This window comes from Amyelois transitella, chromosome 25, assembly GCF_032362555.1.
Source record: "Amyelois transitella isolate CPQ chromosome 25, ilAmyTran1.1, whole genome shotgun sequence".
NCBI classification, from domain to species: domain Eukaryota; kingdom Metazoa; phylum Arthropoda; class Insecta; order Lepidoptera; family Pyralidae; genus Amyelois; species Amyelois transitella.
In genome coordinates, this window is record NC_083528.1 from 6,464,407 (window position 1) to 6,486,931 (window position 22,525).

General features: G+C 35.4%; 1 protein-coding gene across 1 annotated transcript; it reads right to left on the minus strand.

Annotated features, from left to right (window-relative positions):
• Positions 1–2,891: 2,891 nt before the first annotated feature.
• Positions 2,892–12,490, minus strand: LOC106136519 (hepatocyte nuclear factor 6-like). The gene is made up of 4 exons (XM_013337090.2): positions 11,743–12,490; positions 4,365–4,388; positions 3,454–3,560; positions 2,892–3,134 (listed from the first exon to the last, which is right to left on the minus strand). The coding sequence occupies exons 1-4, from the start codon at positions 12,473–12,475 to the stop codon at positions 2,892–2,894; spliced, it is 1,107 nt and encodes a 368-aa protein (XP_013192544.1). The 5' UTR covers positions 12,476–12,490.
• Positions 12,491–22,525: the final 10,035 nt, after the last annotated feature.

Here is a 22,525-nt window from a genome sequence, read left to right on the forward strand (position 1 = left end):
TTTACTAAAATATTTCTGGCGTTAATTCAAACATGTCAAAAATAAGAGATGGATTGCAGGGGGGCCTATTCTCGAACGCTTTCAAGTTGTATGTTTTATCTTCCCTCTCGTTTTTCCTAAAGGTTAACCCCTGAGACAGAAAGAGAGGTTAAGTATATATTTTTAACGTTCGTGAATAGACTTGTAGGAAAAACTTTATACCTATATTTTTATTATCCTACCGTCAACAGGACTTTTTACATTTTATTTATTATCAGCTATCATATGAAACAATTGCATTCACTATATAGTGTTTTCAGGGTATATTGCTACGTTTTATACAATTAAAAAAAGCATTTTTCATATATTTTCTCCTATTTATCAAATTAACTATGAAAATATACATTTTAAAATTGCACGTTCTCATCTTTGGTTGTAACAGTACGAAACGACTAGCTTATTTGAATAAATAACTTAATATTAACTTAACTAAATAAATATTACGACAGAAATTAAGTACAATGACTAAAGCTTTTAAAGATTTTTTTTTCTTTGACAAGATTCAGCAGTACATAACACCAAAAATGATGCACTCATAAAATGCATTTAGCAATCTTGATATAGGTCTATATTAAATTATCTACTTTTGCACATTTCAGACTAGACTTTCACAATTTCCCTTAGAATTTAAACAAAGCTGTCTTAAATAATACTAATATATATTAATTCAAGTAATATCACGCACAAATTTGCTTTCATTTACAATCTTATTTTGTCATGGAATGTTTCATAATAAAAAAAAATATTGGAAACCACATTTAATTTAAAAGCAAAAATCTTTAATTAATATTTAAACTATTGTTTTTTTTTTTAATTAGTTATCTTTTGTTCAATTATCTTTATGGAATGTGTAATAAAATTTACAAAACGAACTTTTTTTTAATAAAATAATATTGATTTTAAAAAAAGATTTTGTACAAATTTATCATGATTTCTATCGCTGACATTTCTTAATTAGTACGTCAATAACACACTTATTTGAGAATTGCTCCATTCTAACGACATTCGATTTAATCGAATACTTTTTCTAAAAAAAAATTCTTTCCTACATTGACTAGCAACAAAACTAGTTAGAATTTGCATCCCTGCTCATAAAGTAACTTGAAGTACTTAAAAAAATTAAAAGCCACTGTTAAATTTTTTTTTTTTGAGAACGTGATTGTTTTTCTCGAATTATCTTTATTCGACGATGTAGTAATTCAATATTTTTATCATTTTCAAAAAAATATGTAATTTTTTCTTAAAAATAATATTATATTACAAATCAAATCAACCGGCTTATTGTTTGTTACAATACATACTATTAAGTAACAGTTTCACACTTTAAAAAAATATTGAAATAAAATAATAAACAAATATATTTGCTTAAATAATGACTGATGATTCACTTAAATTACGTACTAACTACAAATTTGTTGTCTGACTAGAGGTTATGGAGATCATCTTTTATTATTTATCAGACGATTAAGAGTCACCACAGATCGCTATAACAAATTCTGAATACATACAGGGCCCTCGTGAGACAAACATTGTTCCTTCGCTTTTTCCATACAATTATGGGTCAAGTTTCCCTTTAGGCGACCGTACATAATATTGTCACAGAAAATGATGCCTAAAAATCTGTGCAGTCCTCGCAACACGACACGCGCGAAGCCGTTTTTATCGCGAAGAACTATCGCTGTCCCTTTTCTCATCGTAATATGAAGCGAAACAGTGATAGTTTTTTGCTGTATGTCATACAAAAAGACATTCAAACTTATTACTCCTCTTTCTTAGATTTCTTTTAGTGTACGCAAGAACAAAACATTTGACAAACGTTAATTGTGGCTGCGTCATTTCCATGTAACCATTTACTTCTATAGAAGTAGTTTAAACACATTTATATTGCAAAAAAAAATGTAATAAGACTAGTAATAACTCTTATAAAATCACTTTCTTCGCGGAATGTTATAGAATAAGCAATATAAGTCTTTTCTAATGCATTGCTTATGATCAGTTCGAGGTTGGAGGCAAAACGATTCATGAATACGTGAGTGATAATGAAAAAAATGATACAGCAGTGAATCTTGAAAATCATTAAGAATTGGACATCACCAAATATGAAAATTAACTATTTACTGTATATAATAAAACGCTCTTTACGTTTCAATACTACCAGTGTTGAAATTAAAAATAAAGTTCGTCATTAAACTTAACAAAATGAGACTCCTGTAGAACAATGTGTCAGATGAAATTTTAAAAATGCAGATGTTAAAAACACAGTTGATTATAAATGATGGAATGATGACAAATTCTGCAGATTCCCTGAAATACATAGCAATTTCGACATCAACCTTTCTCACGCACCAACTTAACTGATAACATTATTATTACGCATTATAAATAACTGTACATTATTAGCCTGAGTTGTCGTTCAGATCCTCGAATGTTTTAATCATATTTTGAGTAATATCATTGACTTGTTAAAACTTTAAACACATGCTTTTCTTTTTGATATCAAAACTAATGTTTGATCAACCTTGATACCTAAAACATTTAGTTAATACACAAAAGCAAAAATTGTTGAAAATTATCCATGGCATGAAACGATAGCATTCAAAGATCTTTTTGTTGGCAATGAAAATATTCATTGCCAACAAAAAAAACTTTGAATGCTACGAGTAGTCAATGCCAATTTACTTCAATACAAACAGAATAACAAGTAAAAATACAACGATAGTTGACTAATCCGTTATTGCTCATAGACATAGTAAAAATAATAGATGATAAATGAAATTTTAAACATTCGAATAACTGACGCCAACTCCAAGCTCAGCTCATAGAACTAACAGCTGATGGTGGGGGATACGGCGTCACAAGAGATGATCGTCCTGATCGTCGTGATCCTCCTCAGATTCACCTGAATCTAGACTGGGCACATGGTCTAGACCATCGGCGTCTAGTTGCTGATCTAACTCAGACGGTGCATCGTCGTCTTTCCACTTATCCATAGAACGCCTTCGGGCATTCATGAAGAAGTTACCGACGGTTGTAGGTTCTAATCCTAATTGTCTCGCTATGGTTACTTGCATTTCTTTCGACGGCCTCTTTGTTTCCTGGAAGATTTGAAATTTGACTTTCAGATGTAGCCAAGTCTATAATACAGGTTCGGACACATTTGTTTTTAAAAAAATAGACCATAACTCAATTTAAACTTCTAGCAATCAAATTTTATATCTTGTGGATTTAAAAAAAAATTTAAAGTTTGTAATGTAGGAAGATTAAGTTCCTTTTAAATTAATCAAGAATTTCAAACATTGTCAGATAAAAATCGTGAAGAAATAAAATTATATGAAAACACTTACGATTTTACTGATTCATCTTAATTCAAGAACTTTGCAAATTGTAATAATTTTGAAGGAAATTTTAAATTACCTTAAAAATAGCCTGTAGAGTACGCCGCTGGAGGTCTGTGAAAACCAAACGGGGCTTCTTCGGGGAAGGCATGGTATCCGTACCCATGTCCTCCTTGCGCTTGCAACCTGGAATACCAACAATGGAAAATTTTAGTCTTTCAGCGAGTTGTGCGAAAGCGAGGGAAATGTGATTGAAATTTTACATACGTATGTATGGTCACGTCTATATCCCTTGCGGGGTAGACAGAGCCAAGAGTCTTGTAAAGACTGAATGGCCACGTTCAGCTATTTGGCTTAACGATAGAATTGAGATTCAACTAGTGACAGGTCGCCCAAAAAAGTATCCCAAGTTTGTAAGCCTAACCCTTAGTCGCCTTTTACGACATCCATGGGAAATAGATGGAGTGGTCCTATTCTTTTTTGTATTGGTGCCGGGAACCACACGGCAATTGAAATTTTATTACGACCTAAAACATCCTCGTACATACATCCATAAAATATAATCATGTGTTTATCCCTCACTGAAGAGCCAACAATCTTGAAATGTCTGAAAGGTTAAGCTCAGCTGCTCCTCAATTATAATTCAAATCATAATAAGCCAATAGGTTTAAAGCTGAGAATAGCGATAACAGGAAATTCTAGAGAAATAGAGATGTCAGAAAATGAATCTGGATCATAAAGGTAGTTCTGTAATTTAAATTTTAACGTTACGAATTTGTAATTTCTTTTCTCTATAATGATTTCCGTCTATGTAAGTACGTGGGCATGTAATGTCTTCAATTAAATATTTTTTTGAATTCCTCAGATTGTCTGTTTCTGAAAGACTCTTTCTCACTAATAAGTTGAAGTACTTCCAGTACGTGCTTGAAGCTATTGTCATTGGTCTCTGTTTTACACAAAATAAAGTCAATAAAAAGAAAAGATACTTACTGCCTCTCTGTGGAATCTGGGCCGCTGCAACAAACATGTATAAATTCATTAATCATCAAGTATATTATCGTGAAATGCATTCTGAGTAAATTTACACATTTTCGTATCATTCATTTTATACCGTTACATATAAAAATCGTAATTGTAACTCCAAGAATAACTTCAGCTACAAATCTCATAGATTTTATGACTTGATTCATACAAAAATGTTAAGATTTACTCAGCTTTAGAAACACGTATGTATTCTTTAAAATAACTTAAACGTTTAAACGACAAACATGCCACTAACATTGATGAAAATATTATATTCAGTTCATATGCACTCAATTGGTCTTTTACAAGATTTTATGAAGTTTTAGGTGCAAAGGAAATACTATTAGGTAACATTAATAATTTTTGCTAAGATTCATTAATAATATTTGCTAAGTAGTGCATATAAACAGATACATTTTTCTCGCAGTTTTAAACATATAAACGTTCTAATATCTTAAACTAGACGGCACTATTAATAAAATGAGTAACTGCACATTGATATATAATATCACAATTACATTTACAAGAGAAAGGCATCAAACATCGCAGATACTCATGATACAAATTCCCAAGAATGAAAAATGTACAATTCATAATTTCACACTAGGGAAATCCTTTTAATATGTACAATTAAAAACTAACTCTATTCTAAATGTGCCTTGATATGAAATTCAATGTTTCGAATGATATTTTTTTTTAAATACTTGCTTTAATTAAATAATGAATTCCACATCAAAGCTCTAATACATCTATACATCAAACGTATTATTTATAAAAACGCATACCTGGCGACAATGTAAACAACATTAATAAAGGGTTCTGTAATCTCGCAGGCACCTATAAAATCATATGTCAAATAAACTATGGCAGCCCGGGCGCGGGGGGAAAACAAAAAGGGAGGGAGGGGCAGCGGTAGCAGTCTAACATTCATCTTGGCTTCTTGAAGCTAACAAAATACACTTACCTACAGCTATAAAATAATCTTTCATAAAACATTTTCTAAACGATAACAACTCTGTTTGTCTAGGCAGTATCTTTGCCGATTGAAGAAAGATGAAAGTAGGAAAGAAACCAGACAAGAGTAAGAGGAAGGATACTGCCTATCCAAAAATGAACATCTAGAAGAGCAAGTAACTATACAGTTTACACATTTACTTCCATCAGACTGACAGAACAAAAATTAAAGAAATTAAATAAAATGTCCATTCATTCCCCTCTCAACAACTAAAAGGAGGCTTGTCACAAAGCAACCTGTGTAAATTAAAATATTATTACTATAATTATGTTACTTATATGTGTATATTTTACCTTTGCGACAAGCTATAAACATTTATTTTACGAAAAACCATCTCCAAAGAAACCAAGTCCACTGCTACGCAGCCACAGATAAGGGTGAAGGATTTCGGAAAAATAGGAAGTACTTAAAATAAATTTTACAAAAATCAGTAATAATCAATAACCCAACGCACTAATCAAAGTAAAAAAACATGTCATCAATGTAAATGAAACGTATTTTATACATTCAAAAACAAAATATATCAGAAAACTAATTATTTATCTCAAAAATTTTTATCAACCCAACTAAAACTATACAAAATAATAAAAATTAAAAAAATAACCAAATAATATTCAACTCCAGGGTAATGGATAAGGATGAGGATTTGGTGGAAACCAGGACTCAAATCAAGGGGGGGACTCACAAGCAAGAAACATCCCCGGCTGGTTCGTATGCCGGTGTGTCCCATGGGGATGGATGCCCTGGGTACATGGAGCCCTGAGCCGGGGGCGGAGCACCCTGGTACTCCCTGGGCTGGTACGGTGCTGGCGTGTTGTTTACATTGTCGCCTTTTATTGTTTGGTGCTGACTTGGTGTATCTGTGAAATCACATTTAGTTGGTTTTTAATTAATATTTAGATATGATTAGTAGTAACAGTAAATCTGTTGAGAATAAAATAAATAAAACCTTACTTATTGATGTACTAAGAAATGCGAAAATATCTTCATAAATATCTTTATTGTTATTATTATAAATGTAATAAAAAGGAATACAGAGTAGAAATCGCAAAATTCAGTTATGTGTCCATCATATCAACAAATTACTAGCAACTCATTCGTATTTAGCCAGTGACTTATTTTTATATATCATTCAGGCATTCACAATGTGGTCTAGTTTATGAACTACTACCTTCCAATTTTACATAGCCTAAACATAGACGAGTTTTTCACAAATGTTACAGCAAACTCTTTTTCTAAGCTATATTTTTGATAAATTAAAGAAGATAATTAAAATGTAACCCCGAAATAACTACATGTTAATCTGAGGGACCGACCTGAAGTAAGAGGGGGGAGAGCTCGATCGATACAACGGGGGTGTGAGGGAGGGGCGGTGACGTCACGAGAACATGTGCCTTGTCGCACCGTGGTGGCCCTTTGCTTTTAGAAAAGCCGATTCGAGTTTGGGATTCTATTTTTTAGGGTTTATACACGAGTGTTTGTAGAATAATTTTGTATAGCTCAAATTATTTCAATTGATGGAAAACTAACTTTTTCGTTTGATTAATCCAAGGCTATTTATTTTATTGTAAAATAGAGTATCATTGAGTTTGTATCTCAAAACCTAAGTCTAGAACCTACTTTGAATCTAACTCAATCTGTGTTATTTGTCCTGGATTTATTTATTTGTTATTCACGACCATGAGTTTCAATAGTGATATCTTCTTCCTCCTGGCTTTAGTCCCGGTTGCGTCCTCACCTCTCTGGAGAAGAGCCCGGGATATGCCTTTGATCATGGATCCTTAATTGGATGAGTCAGGTTTTTACACAAACCGACTCCCATCACTAAGCGACTTGCAAAAGCTATATCATCACATAATTAATTTAGGTTATTTATATATTACATCAATTAAATATCCATTTGTATCGTCCCAGTTTTTATACGCCAAACATTTAAAGGCATGAAGATCGAAAACTCTAATAAACTTTTATGGTAGTATCAATCCAATGGCAACAATGATATGATACTACAATGTAAATAGGTTTCTTGGGCGTATTTCATCACTGCCTGTATGTCCAAAACATGAAATACAAAAGTGCATAAAGTACTGTTTCTTTATTTTCTTCTATTGAGCTTCATTTTAACTGTCTTGAAAAAAAGAACTTGTTCTCAGTTTGACTTGTGTGTATGTTTGTATGTATATTTGTCCGCGATTATCTAGCGTTTCGCAGAACCGATTTTGATGCGGTTTTCAGGAAAGTTTTTGTTAAGCTCAGAAGGTTTTGAAAATAACCGAACTCAAAAAATAAAGACATCGATCGGAAGCGGTTCTCTTCTGTAGTGTTGTGATTTACTGTATGGTATCCCTGAGCTCACAAATTCTTTCTTTTGCTTGGTTTCGTAAAATTATAGTATAATCTGTATATATGAGCATCAGTATAATCTGTCCCGTTGGCAATTAATTAACTCGTTTATGTTATAAAGGGTTGTTGTTTCAGATATTTTTCATAAATGGTTATTAAAACTGCGGTGTGGTTCCCGGCACCAATAGATATCGATAATTCCCATGAATGTCGTAAAAGGAGACTAAAGGTTTATAAACTTGGAATTCATCTTTTAGACGATGGGATAGCAACATGTCACTATTTGAATCTCAATTCTATCGTTACGCCAAACAGCTGAACGTGGCCTATCAGTCAAGTTGAACACTGTTAGCTCTGTCTACCCCGCAAGGGAAATGGACATGATTATATGTATGTATAGTTATTTAATTATTATTCAACTTATTCATAACATTCCCATTGATTAAATTTTGCGCTCAATCTTTCCCAAAAACTGCAGTATCCAATGCATGAGATTATGTTATTTTAAACATATTTTCGCTCATTACATGTCTTTTAATTGTTACTCTAACTAACAAAAGAGGGATCTGTCTACCCTTCATTTTAAATAAATATCTGCAATCTAGAATTGAGATAATCTGTTTAATGCAGACATTCTCCTTTGATATGGTTCTAAGAATTGTTAACAAAATGCTACTTAAAATTAGAGTGTAAAGAAAAAAAATCCTATAATTTTATTCAAACAAATATCTCAAACTACAACTGTGTGAGATAGGCCTTATCTAGTGACGCGCCGCATCGAGCGAATGCGCATCGATTGCTGCAAATCGATGCTCGCAGCTGACGTAGTGACAGTAACTATGATAAGATAATTTATATTTTTTTATTATTATTCGGACGCCATTTTTGTTTTGTTTTGTTGAATTTCACTTTTTACGAAATTCTTGTTTGCCTAACTTAAACATCACTTATGTTCTATCTAATCTATCTTTTTTTATATCTCTTTTACACTAATCATGTCGAATAGAGAAAAAACGTGGTTATAACCTAATGATAAAAATTATGCACATACCACGTAAACTAAAAGTCTTATTTTACCGTTCTCATGGTTTTCGGAATACTCTCAAAGCAAAAAGTGTTCTTAAAATGTTAGAAAGAAAATTCTCAATTTTGTTAAAAAAACATAATGATGCGCCTAAATCGTTCTTTTGACTTTCGAAATTTGTAAAAACCTGCAAATAAACCATAAAAATGAGAATGATTCATATAAATATATTCCAATTGCTTTCGCATTAATTTTAAATAAATTGCATAATAGCAAAATTATATCATTGGGTGGTCTGCCTAATTAACATTGCTAAATGCTTCATCGCAGACAATCCAAGATGGCGGATACCATTATATGTGGAGCTATTTTCATACTCATTAAATGTATTAAAACTGAGGCGAATACACAAAGTATTTATAAATAATCCAGGTTTTAAACGCGCACGTAACATACCTTTATTTTTTCTCGGAAGCTTCGAATCATGTCACAATGAACCGTATGGTCATCGAGCCACTGAATACTTTTAAGCCCTTTTCAATGCGCGAATAGTATCAGAAAAAACCAGAAAAGTGGCTCTACTTTTCATCGATATTACAAAATGGAAGCAAACATACGAACTCTTATTCAGATTTAGAATAGTCCAAAAACATATGACACTCCCTCATATTGTTTTTTGGACCAATCAGTCACAATAGTAAAAAAAAATGGTAAAAACTAGACTCTCCACGCAGTTGCTTTAAATCTGGAGACACCACAAATAAGACATAGTGGAAAGACAACATCACAGAGCGAACCCCAAGCCCCAAAACACAATGGCGGAAGATACAATTGGGAACACCATCATGAGCAGTCAAAATCAAATACTAATGACAAACCTGTTTACTAAATCATGTTTAGGTTCAATAATTTCTTACATACATACCTACATACATATAATCACGTCTATATCCCTTGCGGGGTAGACAGAGCCAACAGCCTTGAAAAGACTGATAGGCCACCTTCAGCTGTTTGGCTTTATGATAGAATTGAGATTCAAATAGTGACAGGTTGCTAGCCCATCGCCTAAAAGAAGAATCCCAAGTTTATAAGCCTATCCCTTAGTCGCCTTTTACGACATCCATGGGAACGAGATGGAGTGATCCTATTCTATTTATTGGTGCCGGGAACCACACGGCACTTTGGGTGTGATTTAATAAAATTTCTTCTCATTGTTTTACATCATTGTGCTCGATTTTCATCTGCCACGTGAGACGAGCCATAACGTAGTGACGCGCCGCATCGAGCGAGTGACGAGTGCGCATCGATTGCCGCCAATCGATGCTAGCAGCTGACGTAGTGTTTGTAAACCGCGTTCAGTAACTCTTGTTTTAACCAATAAAGGTGAATGTTATGGATTCGTTTTGCCCGGAAGACCCGCAGCTCTTCTTGTTCCAGAGATGCCCCTAAATAGCGGCAGGAATAAATATAATAAAGAGATCGCAAAAATACGGTACCTACTTTTCCACTGACAAAACGAGACACCAACAAAGCACTATTCAAAAAATTACATTATAATATAAGAAACATTCTGAAACCCAACCTTTTTTGGACATCCCCAACGGTGAATTGATTTACAGTGATGGTTGATTGGGCTTTTGAAGATTTTGTGCCGTGTGGTTTCGGGCAATTTAAAATAGAACCACTCCATATCTTTCCGTATGGTTTACGTAAACAGTGACTGAGGGATTGGGTCATACACTTGGGATTCCTCTTGTAGGCGATGGGCTAGCAACCTGCACTATTTGAAACTCAATTCTATCTTAAAGGCTAATCTCATTTCATTATTGAGCTAATTAGCTAAACGTGGTACTGGAATCTTGTGACTTTTGGCCCTTTCCGTTTTCGACTTGATATGTATGTAAATGGAGGATTCAAGACCGTGATATGATAATGAGAAATGGTCTGAGACTTTGATTTATAGAAGTTTTAAGAAATATTACACGATTAACGGTAAATAAGTAGTGATTCGTGAATGAAGTAAACAATAACATAGGTTCAATATCAACACCCATTGAATGTTTGTTAAGTGTTTTTAGATATGATAATGAGTAGTAGTATCGATTTGACTGAATCGATACACACAGCTGATTATACGATGCAAAAATATTTTTTATATAATATTTAAAATGCTCTTTAGTTTTAATACTACTTAATCTAAATTTTTAACTTAATAATTCTCAGCTTCCTGAAATCAAAACTGATACCGAGACTTATTTTGTTTTAAATACTTTAACTAAGACGTTATACACTAAAACTTTACGTCAGAACCAACCGATCTCTTCACATAAATTTTAAACAGACAAAAACAACATAACAAGAACAATAATAATACAAAATCTTCTTTTATCAAACAAGCATTACATAACAACAAATTTGTAACACACAATACATACTCCCAAGTCGCATGACTTACCTGTTTCAACTTTGTCATCATGAAACAATAAAACATCGGTTATTCATTATAAATTTAAGTGAAGACAGGAAAAGAAAAAGAAAGTTAGAAAACAAGTAAGTCATAGTGAACTTAATTATATTTATATAACTCTGAATGAAATTCTAGAGGTTGAGAGAGTTGATAACAATAAGAAATTTTAGGCTCACAAAGATTTAACTAAAGAAATAATAAAACCATAAGATCAAATCAGAAACTTAAAAAAATTTTGTGATGAAAAAGAATTAGGTGTAGATACCTAATAAATTAACACAATTCATAAAGAAGAAAAAAAAGTTGTTGTCTTAATTCTAATAAGAATATTCACACCACAACAAATTATAATATTGACTTTCATTATAACTGATTGTAATTTTCAGTAAATTTGTGTTACGTGTTGCCGTGACTAAGTCGGGAATTTCCATTACGGTCTGACAAAACTTATCAAACACAATCTAACTACTAATAGTAGGCGTCATGCAAACCATACCTGCGAGCCTTAGCGCAGACATCCTCTGGAACTCCGGCTCCTGCAGCCATTTCCACATCCTTCTGAACGTCTCCCTCCCCGATTTTAGTTTGGACCACGGCTTTGGATTTCTTAACAAATCGCTTAGCGTCCCTTGTGATCGACACAGCACCCTCTGCGCGAATATCGCCTGAGGGATCGAGTACCTCTTCAACTCTCCACTTATCCTTTGAGCTAACTCCTTCGTGTTTATCTCTTCTGTATCGTTCTGCGCTTGTTGCTGTTGCTGCTGCTGCTGCTGTTGTTGCTGCTCTTCTCTCGCCATGAGGGCAGCATTGAGGTCCAGGCCCGGACTAGGTAAAGGCGGCGTCGGCGATCGCCTCTCGAAAGAATTCGGCGACGCACTTCGTCTGCTGTATGCGGATTGTGGCGATAAAGGTTCATTGTACGGAGCTGGTGATAACGACGCGTAGGACTGCTGCTGTTGAATAACAGTGAAAGTGCCCCCGGCATGGTAAGCGAACTTGTCGGAGACTGTGCTGATGGGCGGCAAAGGGAGTAGAGGTGTGAGGGTCGCGTAAGAGGCAGGTTCGAGGCCCGGCGGGGTCAGGCGCCCGTTGACGGCAGACAGCGGGTGGAACGCCGCATCGCCGTCGGGTAAAAGGTCGGCTGGGGATAGCCTGGGGGGCGAAGCGTTGCTCGGGGCGACTATGACTGTGAGAGGCGCGCGGTCACGCACTCGTGCCTCGTCCATGGCGCGCGGCCGGCGGCAGCGGGGTCGCGCGGGCGACTGAAGCACGCCTGCGCGACGCACCCTGCCGTCTCCCCGTCCCGCATCCTGCAAACACCCCTGTTTCTTTACCCTCACCGACTAACAACCTAGATCAATTATGACACAGCCAAATTTCGACCCTATTGCAACCAGTATCAAGCAGAAATTCGTTTGGAAACGTGATTTTGTCCAGTCGTTTAATACGAATACTCTACAATGCACCCTTAACCTACCCGGTGGTGGTACTATTGTATTTTATGAGTATGTAGAAAGGTTTCTCTCCACTGCTGGTTTAAATTGACGTGTGGAATCGATTCTTATGATCAGCAAGTAATGGGCTGAGTGCATCGACGTTTCCTCGGGGTCATCAGCTCTGACGCTGGGTATAGTGAGGGTTTTGCCCTCGTTCGACTGTCACTTGGCTGCTTCCTCTATTCAGCCTCACCTCAAGCGGAACTTTAGCAGGACGACCTTATCAGGCCTGTTAAGTCCTGACATCTTAAGTAGCCAGTATTAATTAGGTAATCTCTTCCATTAGGATTAGAACTTATTCAACTCATCGTAGGATAAATTCTTAATGCTCATGCAGACCTAGGTACTTAATACTTATTTCACCTTAAAACGATTTTGTATTTTTAAAACGTTGCCTGTTATAATAATTGATACAGTGTTTTATCTTTCCCGCGGATGACGTAAAGGGCGACTAAGGGATAGGCTTACAAACTTGAGATTCCTCTTTTAGGCGATGGTCTAGCAACCTGTCACTATTTGAATCTCAATACCATCATGAAGCCATACAGCTGAACGTGGTCTTTCAGTATTTTCGAGACTTTTGGCTCTGTCTACCCCGCAAGAGATATAGACGTAACTGTATGTTTGTAAGTGTTTTTCATGCCAAATTAATAACCCGTCACCTAAACAAAAGCCCAGCCAGGACTTATTTGATTTATTTATAGTACTCAAAAGTAAGGAAAAACTGTATTACATAACAAAAATCACAAATAGTTTAAACTCTGTCTACCGCAGAGGGATAATTAAATCATAATGTGAATGACTATCAGACGTATTGCTACTATCAAAGCTACGAGGCGTGGAAAGCTTATCTTTGGCATTACATACATATATAGGTACTCTAGCAGTGCCCGCGACTCCGTCCGCGTGGAATAGTTTTTTTGGGCATCATTGAAGCCCTCAAGGGTGAATAATATTCCCCGTTTTTTTCACATTTTCCATCATTTCTTCGCTCCCAATAGTTGAAGCGTGATGTTATATAGCCTCAAGCCCTCCTCGATAAATGGTCTATTCAACACAAAAATAAATTTTTAATTCGAACTAGTAGTTCCTGAGATTAGCGCGTCCAAACAAATAAACTCTTCAGCTTTATAATATTAGTATAGATTATCCTTTCACGAATGTTTCTTAAATCGCATACAATTCCCAGAATTCCCATGGGAACTACATATCTAAGTTCTGAGCTTAAGAAGTCGCGGGCAAGCGCTGGTTTAAGTATAATTCACGCATCACAAAAGTACCGTGCCGTGAACATAACACCTGGTTGAGGTAAAGGGTAAAAGGTAATTTATTATAGTTTTTCTGACGCCATTTGCCGCCGCGTATACAAAAGCAAATGAGCCTACTGCTAAACGCAGATGATGTACATACATACATACATAAAATCACGCCTCTTTCCCGGAGGGGTAGGCAGAGACTACCTCTTTCCACTTGCCACGATCTCTGCACACTTCCTTCGCTTCATCCACATTCATAACTCTCTTCATGCAAGTTCGGCGGTTTACTACTAAACGCAGATGATGTGTTATCTATATTTATATCTGACACTTCATTAAAAAACATACAACATTCATACCATCACGCCTGTTTCCCATCGGGGTAGGCAGAGACTATGGATTTCCAATTGCTACATACAAAACTAAATGAGCCATTCTACTAAACGCAGATGATGTGTTATGTATATTTATATCTGACACTTCATGAAAAAACATACATAGATACCATCACGCCTGTTTCCCATTGGGGTAGACAGAGACTGTGGATTTCCACTTGCCACGATCCTCACAGACCTCTCCCGCTTCCTCCACACTCATTACTCTTTTCATGCACATTCGATGATTACGGGTACTCCTAACATCTCCCTTTTTCAAGACATTCAAAATTTGGTTTTCTAAAGGTCGACGAACAAACATCGTTCATACATACATAAAATATTTTAATACATACATATATATATTCACGTCTATATCCTTTGCGGAGAAGACGTTGCTTACAGTCTTTAAAATACTACTAGGCCGCGTCGAGCATTTTAGCTTAATAATAGAATTAGGATAAAAATAGTGTCAGATTGCTAGCCCATCGCCTTAAAGAAGAATCCCAAAATTATAAACGTAACCCTTAGTCGCCTTTTACGATATCCGTGGGAAAGAGATGGACTAGTCCTATTCTTTTTCTATTGGTGCCAAGAACCACACGGCACTAGGTATGTCACCCCAATAAAAACGTTTTGCGACAGTGTTTATTAGGTAACTCATAATTTCAACGGACCTTATGTTTATTTAGCTGTAACAAAAGCGGTAAGGATCTGGTCTGATGCGTTACGGCACGGTAGACCCCTGAAGCACCTGGCGGTAACACGCGACAAAGGGAGAATAGTGATGTACCCACCCATGATTGTAATGTATCGATGTTTAGGCTGAATAACCTGTGTGTAATAATTAAAAATTAAATAAAAATTATTACTAAGTACTATTAGTTTCTTTAAGTAGTTATTAAGAAATAATTTTTTTTAATTGTAACTATACTTAAATTAATTCTAACCTTGGATTTGGAAGAATATGAACTGGTAATGGCGGACTTATTTCCAATTGGGATTTTTTCCAGTCAACCAAAATTTTATTTTAATAATCAATAAAAACGATTTAAAAATCAAGACTTATTAAAGTTTATCTTAAGTATAATGAATTTAACCGACATCGATAATATGCTTTAGAGATAACAACTTCAGTTACATCACTACGATTTAAAAGTCAAGAATTATTTACGCGAGATTTTCCTAAGTAATGAATTTCACCGATATCGATAATACGCTTTAGAGATAACAACTACATCACTAACTGGTGCGCCCCTATCCCACGTAATATGGCCTCAGAGCATTAACTTTTGTTACGTCACTGCAGATATAATACTCATTCTAGTACAGTTGTAAATTTAAATAAATAAACTATTTTAATCTCAATTCTATGAGCGGATCGCCTAACAGCTGAATGTGGCCTGTCAGTCTTTCAAGAACGCTGGCTCTGTCTACCCCGCAAGGTATATAGACATGATTATATGAATGAATGAATCATCAATCAATCATTCCCGTACACAGATACATTACGTCTTTATCCCTTACGGGGCAAACAGTGCCAATAATTTACAACATTCGGAGTTCACGTTTAGTGGACTAAGAGATCACAAGTTGCCACTTCATCGCCTAAAAGAAAAAAATCCAAGTTTTTTTTTAATTTCCTGCCTTATTTAAAGAAGAAGACTTATCTAAGATTTTTACTACTAACCTTTTTCAAAAGCGACCTACCTAGTTAGTCTAATTACAGGCACACATATACCTATCTATCTACTTGTATAAAAGAAGAGAGTGAATGACTGACTGACATATATCAACTCACAGCTCAAACAGCTAGGTTTGGAGACTTGAAATTTGGCGTGTAAATTCTTTAAGTGGTCTAAAGGTGAACTTAGAGAGGAATTCTCAAAATTCTCGCGGGGACGGGAATTATGGTGACTTTTCGTTTTTCGCGAACGGAGCCGCGGGCGTCTTCTAGTTACAGTAACATACATACATACATATAATAACGTCCATATCCCTTGCGGGGTAGACAGAGCCAACAGTCTTGAAGAGACTGAAAGGCCACGTTCAGCTGTTTAGCTTAATGATGTCAAATAGCGACAGGTCGCTAGCTCATCGCCTAAAAGGAGAATCCCAAGTTTGTAAGCCTACTTGGTGCCGGGAACCACACGGCAACCGGTTTCAAAACTGACTAATATCCGTATCGCCCTTATAACCGGATATATTTGCGGTTGGCCGTCGTCGCTTCCTGCAATCAACTGTCCATTTTTCGAAAATTAACTACCTACGTACCTAAGTAACGACTTTTTGTTCCTACTATACCAAACGCCAATTTCATATTCAATGAACTAATATTTTGTTCTTTTGTTTTAGTATTAAGTAGATTCGCTTTCAATTAAATATGAATTTCGGTAAAGCTTTGTCACAGAAAAGAAATATAATTTTGGGTTATTTATTGTATCTACATAAAAAATATTAAAAAAGATTTTACAAAAAAACACGTAAGCATTATATTTCAGAAACTATAACCCTAGATTTATTTTTAGCAGGCAATAGGGCCTGCTAAAAAAGTCAACAGTCTAGTTAAACTAAATAAATAAATATACAAATTTTATGAAGATTAGGTATTAACTTATATCTTATTATTAACCTGGTTAACTTATATCTTCGAATGAAGCGACTCATATAATAATGATCGAACTTCGCTTCCAGAAGTTCGTTTGATCATCTATTGGTACGTTGGTACCTATAAAAATAAAGTCTTGCAAATGTCTGTCAATTTAGTCAAAATAAACGAAGTTGCGAAAGTAAATAAAATATGTTTTTTATCTATATTTACCGACGAACGTATCTTGATCAAATTAAGGAAGTCCTGGAAACCGCTGAGCTTGCATGAAGAGAGTCATGAATGTAGATGAAGCGAAAGAAGTATGCAGAGATCGTGGCAAGTGGAAAGATGTAGTCTCTGCCTACCCCTCAGGGAGAGAGGCCTGACTTTATGTATGTATGTATGTTACCACGTAGCTTTAATCGCGACTATGTTATTTGTTTATCACATAAGTATCACACAAGAACAGTTTATATTGAAATTTTATAATCGTAAAGAAATAACGTTAAAACATAACCTTACTCATTTTTGCATTTACCTATACTATTAGTTAAGAATTTGAATTGACTATTGCATTTACCTATATTATTTGTCAGAATTAGGCATAAAACAGTTAAATAACAAAAACGACACAACAATAACTAACAGGTTTTAAGAATAACGTTTACAATTCTTCATCTGCGAATAATTTCAATCATGAAAAGGCGCATCTACTTTATCAAAGTATTATACAAAATCTGGCATAATAGGAAAAAAAAAACAATAAAAAAATTCACCCCTTGTTCGGCACCCCATTTGAATAACGAATGGACAGCTGCGCAGGATGCGTGACGTCATTAGAAATGCGATATCGATCATTTTTAATCGATATATCGAGCCAACACCTGTGGTAGCTCGTGCCACGCACTATCTTCCGGGTGCATTGACCTCTATTTTTTTTTGTGGTTATGACTCAAAGGATGTGGTCTTGGCGTATTGAAGATTTATAAAACAATCCTTACCTGACCACGACCCTGGATTGGATAAGTCAGGTTTTTCAATCGAGGATCTTGGTTAAAACTGACGGGCTTTTGTTTTTTTGTTTGTTTTTTGGACTAATTACACTGATTGAGTTAGCCTCGAAGTAAGTTCGAGACTTGTGTTACGAGATACTAACTCAACGATACTATATTTTATAATAAATACTTATATAGATAAACATCCGAGACCCAGGCCAATCAGAAAATGTTCTTTTCTCATCATGCCCTGGCCGGGATTCGAACCCGAGACCTCCGGTGTCCACAGACAAGCGTACTACCGCTGCGCCACAGAGGCCGTCGTAATGCCGGCTTGCATGAAGACATTTGTGGATGGATGAGAATGAAGCGAAAGTATGCAGGGATAGTGTCCAGTGGAAAGATGTAGAGGCGGGGTTTTATGTTGTCAAAGGCGCACCCCGGGTTCTAGTCCAAAAAGGGGGGTTGAGGACGCAGCGGCAAGAAGCCACAAGTATACTCACTGACGTAAACGTTTAAGCTACATGTATCAGTCCTTTCGGGACTGTTGGCTCTGTCTACCCCGCAAGGGATATAGACGTGATTATATGTATGTATGTACGATAGTAGCTTGTAACCACAGCTCTGCCCGCGTTTAACTTATATTCCCGTGATACCGTTCCCGTGGGAACTTCCAGAAAAAGTGGAGACCTAGCCTTTGTTGAATCTATCGCTGTGCCTAGATTGTAGATAACTAATTACCTAATTAATTATCGATTAAACTTAACTACACTACAAATGGGACATATTTATTTTTAAAAAATTTACTACTTAAGTACCTAGTAAGGTATAAGATGGATGGTCCTTAGGTACTCCAATTGGCGACAATATAGTAGCTAATCAAAGAAATATTTTGAAATTTCACTTGAAAATTCCGCCATTTTTCAGTCAAAAAAGAATAAAGACCAGCTTACCGAATCGATACAAAAATCGTTATCATCCACTTCTATTTCTATATCCTTATCGTTCACCTTTAGAAGTATCGATTTACCCTCGACACGTACATTCAGGATAACTGCAGACATTTTCGATGTGACCTAAAAATATCGAAAATTGATATTACGATCCGCTGTATCGGAAATCTTGCTCTATTCCGTGAGCCGTTGTCATGGAAACGCCGCGCAAGGCGACCCCAAGCGACGCCACAACGAAACCTAACATCCCGTTCCTTTCGCACTCGAAAATTTCTCCGTAAAGTTGGAAAGAGACAAAGGTAATTGTGTCAGTGAAAGTAGCGGTGCTAAAATCGATATCGCACAAGGCTAGGCGTCGATTATCCGTTCTTCGTGCTTTTAGTGCGACAGAGTTGGATCTTGCGTGGGTGTTTTACGGAATTTTCAACTTTCGTGCCAAGACTTTAAAGACTATAGTCGTATGGGTGTGTTAGTTGTCAGGAACTTTGTACTAATATGTTTTGTTCGGTAGGGACACGATTCTACATCGACTGAGTATTGATTATACCGATCCCAGCAGAAAGATTGTCGAGTTTCGATTTATTGGATGCACAATACGTCAACGCTGCAAAATATTAAAAAAGGGGGGAACGATGTTCGATTTTATTTCTCACTGCTTGTAATTAAAATGTTTACATATTAGGCATCAATTTTATTATTTATTATATTTTATACTTTAAAAACACTAGCAGCTCATTAAGCTGATGCGTGTGAATTTTGTGATAATACTAATAGTATAGGTAAATGTGAAAGTGAGTAAGGTTATGTTCTAACGTTATTAATTTTTTTACGCTTTTCCTTCATACAATTTCAATAAGTATAAACTGAGTGATATGTGATAAACGAATAACATAGTCGCCACGTGTTTTCATATATACATACACTAACCATTAAAAAAAAAGAATAGAACCACTCCATGTCTTTCCCATGGATGTAGTAAAATGCGACTAAGGGATAGGCTTATAAACTTAGGATTCTTCTTTTAGGCGATGGGCTAGCAACCTGTGACTATTTGAATCTCAATTCTATCATAAAGCCAAAAAGCTGAACGTGGCTATTCAGTCTTTTCAAGATTGTTGGCTCTGTCTGACCCGCAAGGGATATAGAGGTGATTATATGTATGTAAGTATATCTACATATGTTGGTTTCAATTATTTCATTTAGGTATATACCTACATACCTTACCTACATAACATAATTGAATTTGTAAATTCGTTCTAAGGGATAGGCTTGCAAAATTGGGATTCTTTTTTTAGGCGATGGGCTAGCAACCTGTCACTATTTGAATCTCAATTCTATCATAAAGCCAAAAATAGCTGAACGTGGCCATTCAGTCTTTTCAAGACTGTTGGCTCTGTCTACCCCGCAAGGGATATAGACGTGACAATATGTATGTATGTATGTATGTTCTAAGGCATTCTCCTTGAAAAGGAGTCCGAGGTCCGCTTTGAGCGCAATGCGACCGCGCTGAGGAACCGCCGCTCCGCCCGCGCAAAAATAATAATCCCGCTCATTTCCATTCCCGGGGGAATTTTGGGAAATCCTTTCCTTAGCAGATGCTAACATCAAACCAACTATCTACATGTCAAATTTCAGCTTTACAGCAGGCAGAGACTACATCTTTCCACTTGCTCCGATCCATGCATAGTTCTTTCGCTTCATCCGTCGTTTCGGGAACTCTTGACTTGACCTTTTGCCAGAAAGTTGCCAATTTGATCAAGTCGTCTAAGCCTTACCACTCCGCAATGTAGGTACATACATACATATGGTCACGTCTATATCCCATGCGGGGTAGACAGAGCCAACAGTCTTGAAAAGACTGAATGGCCACGTTCAGCTATTTGGCTTAATGATAGAATTGAGATTCAAATAGTGACAGGTCGCTAGCCCATCACCTAAAAAAGAAAACCAAATTTGTAAGCCTATCCCTCAGTCGCCTTTTACGACATCCATGGGAAAGAGATGGAGTGGTCCTTTTCTTTTTGGTATTAGTTCCGGGAACCACACGGCAATGTAAAATATAAGAATGCATTGATTAAAAACGGGACATTCATATAACAGGCTTACGAAGCACGATAGGTAACCATTAAAATCTTATCCACTAGAAACTCTATTTAAATATCTCCTAATATGTCTCATCATAGCGCATTCCTATTTGCATTTGTTTCAATCCTTCTCTTAACCATTGATGTCGTAAAAGGCGACTAAGAAATGGCAAATAAACTTGGGATTCTCCTTGTAGACGATGGGCTGGCAGCTGTCACTATTTGAATCTTAATTCATCATTAAGCCAAACAGCTGGACGTGGCCTATAATGAGTCCCTTCAAAACTGCCAGCTCTGTCTACCCCGCAAGGGATATAGACGTGACTGTATGTATGTATGCTAAAGGTTACCATAAAAAAATATCTATAAAATGAAACACAAATGTGTGTTTGTTTGTTTGTATTGCATCAACTGTAACACTTTCAGTTTCATCATTATTGAGCAAAAATTACCTACATTATTATAACTGCTTTCATATGCACGCAGAATTGTTCATTTTTTATAAAATATAACTGTGTTTTTTTTTATATTTTTGAGTATCCACATCACCATTTTTACGTATTAAAAGATTTTCTGAACGCAGTGACCTTGTGTGAGCGTTCGAAATTATACATTTAATTTGCAAGTTTTTTTTTTTTTTTTGTTGTCAACCTTTTGCTTTGTGAATATTTTTTTTTTGCCTTTCGATTGTATTTTATAAACAATTCGACGTAGCATACAAGCATAACAACGCATGCTATGTCATATAATGCTCTGACCCCATGACAATACACACAAGACACTATTCGTGCCGTTTCATATTTGTTTAAGCTTTAAGCACCAATTTTCTTTATAACAAGTCGTTCGAAATAATTAAACGACTAAAATTCTATAAATATCTTACTATGTATAGGTTAAAAATACATGTTATAACATTTTTACAAGTCTATATAGTTTATGATGTGTTGATCAAATGACCTATTTTCTTCTTTTGCTTGTGCTTCTTGAATTGTGAAATAGCTCATTTGATCGTGGAACACACGCTTTAAATTAATTTAAAGTGTAAAAAAACTATAGAAATAATGAAAACGCGGTAAGGACATAAGATGAAATAATTGAACATATTAATCAATAACTAGTAAAATAAGAAAATTTTAATATAATCGGAACATATTTACAAACAAAAGTAGTAATGGACACGAATATACTAAAAATAATATAAAAATTTGCTAAAACAGTAAATAATAGATAATTGCACATACGATAAACTAAGAAATACATAACTAGGAGTATTCTTCTAGAGGTTAATTATACTTATAATTATTTTCTATTTACGTATGTATGTTATTTCAATTTCAGAAATCCACAAAATTAATGTTAAGACGGATTTGTGTTCCATTATTAATTGTCATTAAATGTGTAACTTCAAAATTAATTAAAAATAATGATTGTATAATATTATAATAGTATATTACAATTATTGTAGATGCGGGTTGAATTATTGGTAATATTAAAAAGCCATGCGAGAATAAAATCTACTTATCTTTCT

Coding starts and splice junctions, on each gene's coding strand:
- LOC106136519 (XM_013337090.2), bottom strand. CDS start 12,475: ATGGACGAGGCACGAGTGCGTGACCGCGCGCCTCTCACAGTCATAGTC. Junction 3,561..4,364: donor CCAGATTCCACAGAGAGGCA/GTAAGTATCTTT, acceptor TTGGTATTCCAG/GTTGCAAGCGCAAGGAGGAC. Junction 3,135..3,453: donor CTCTACAGGCTATTTTTAAG/GTAATTTAAAAT, acceptor CAAATCTTCCAG/GAAACAAAGAGGCCGTCGAA.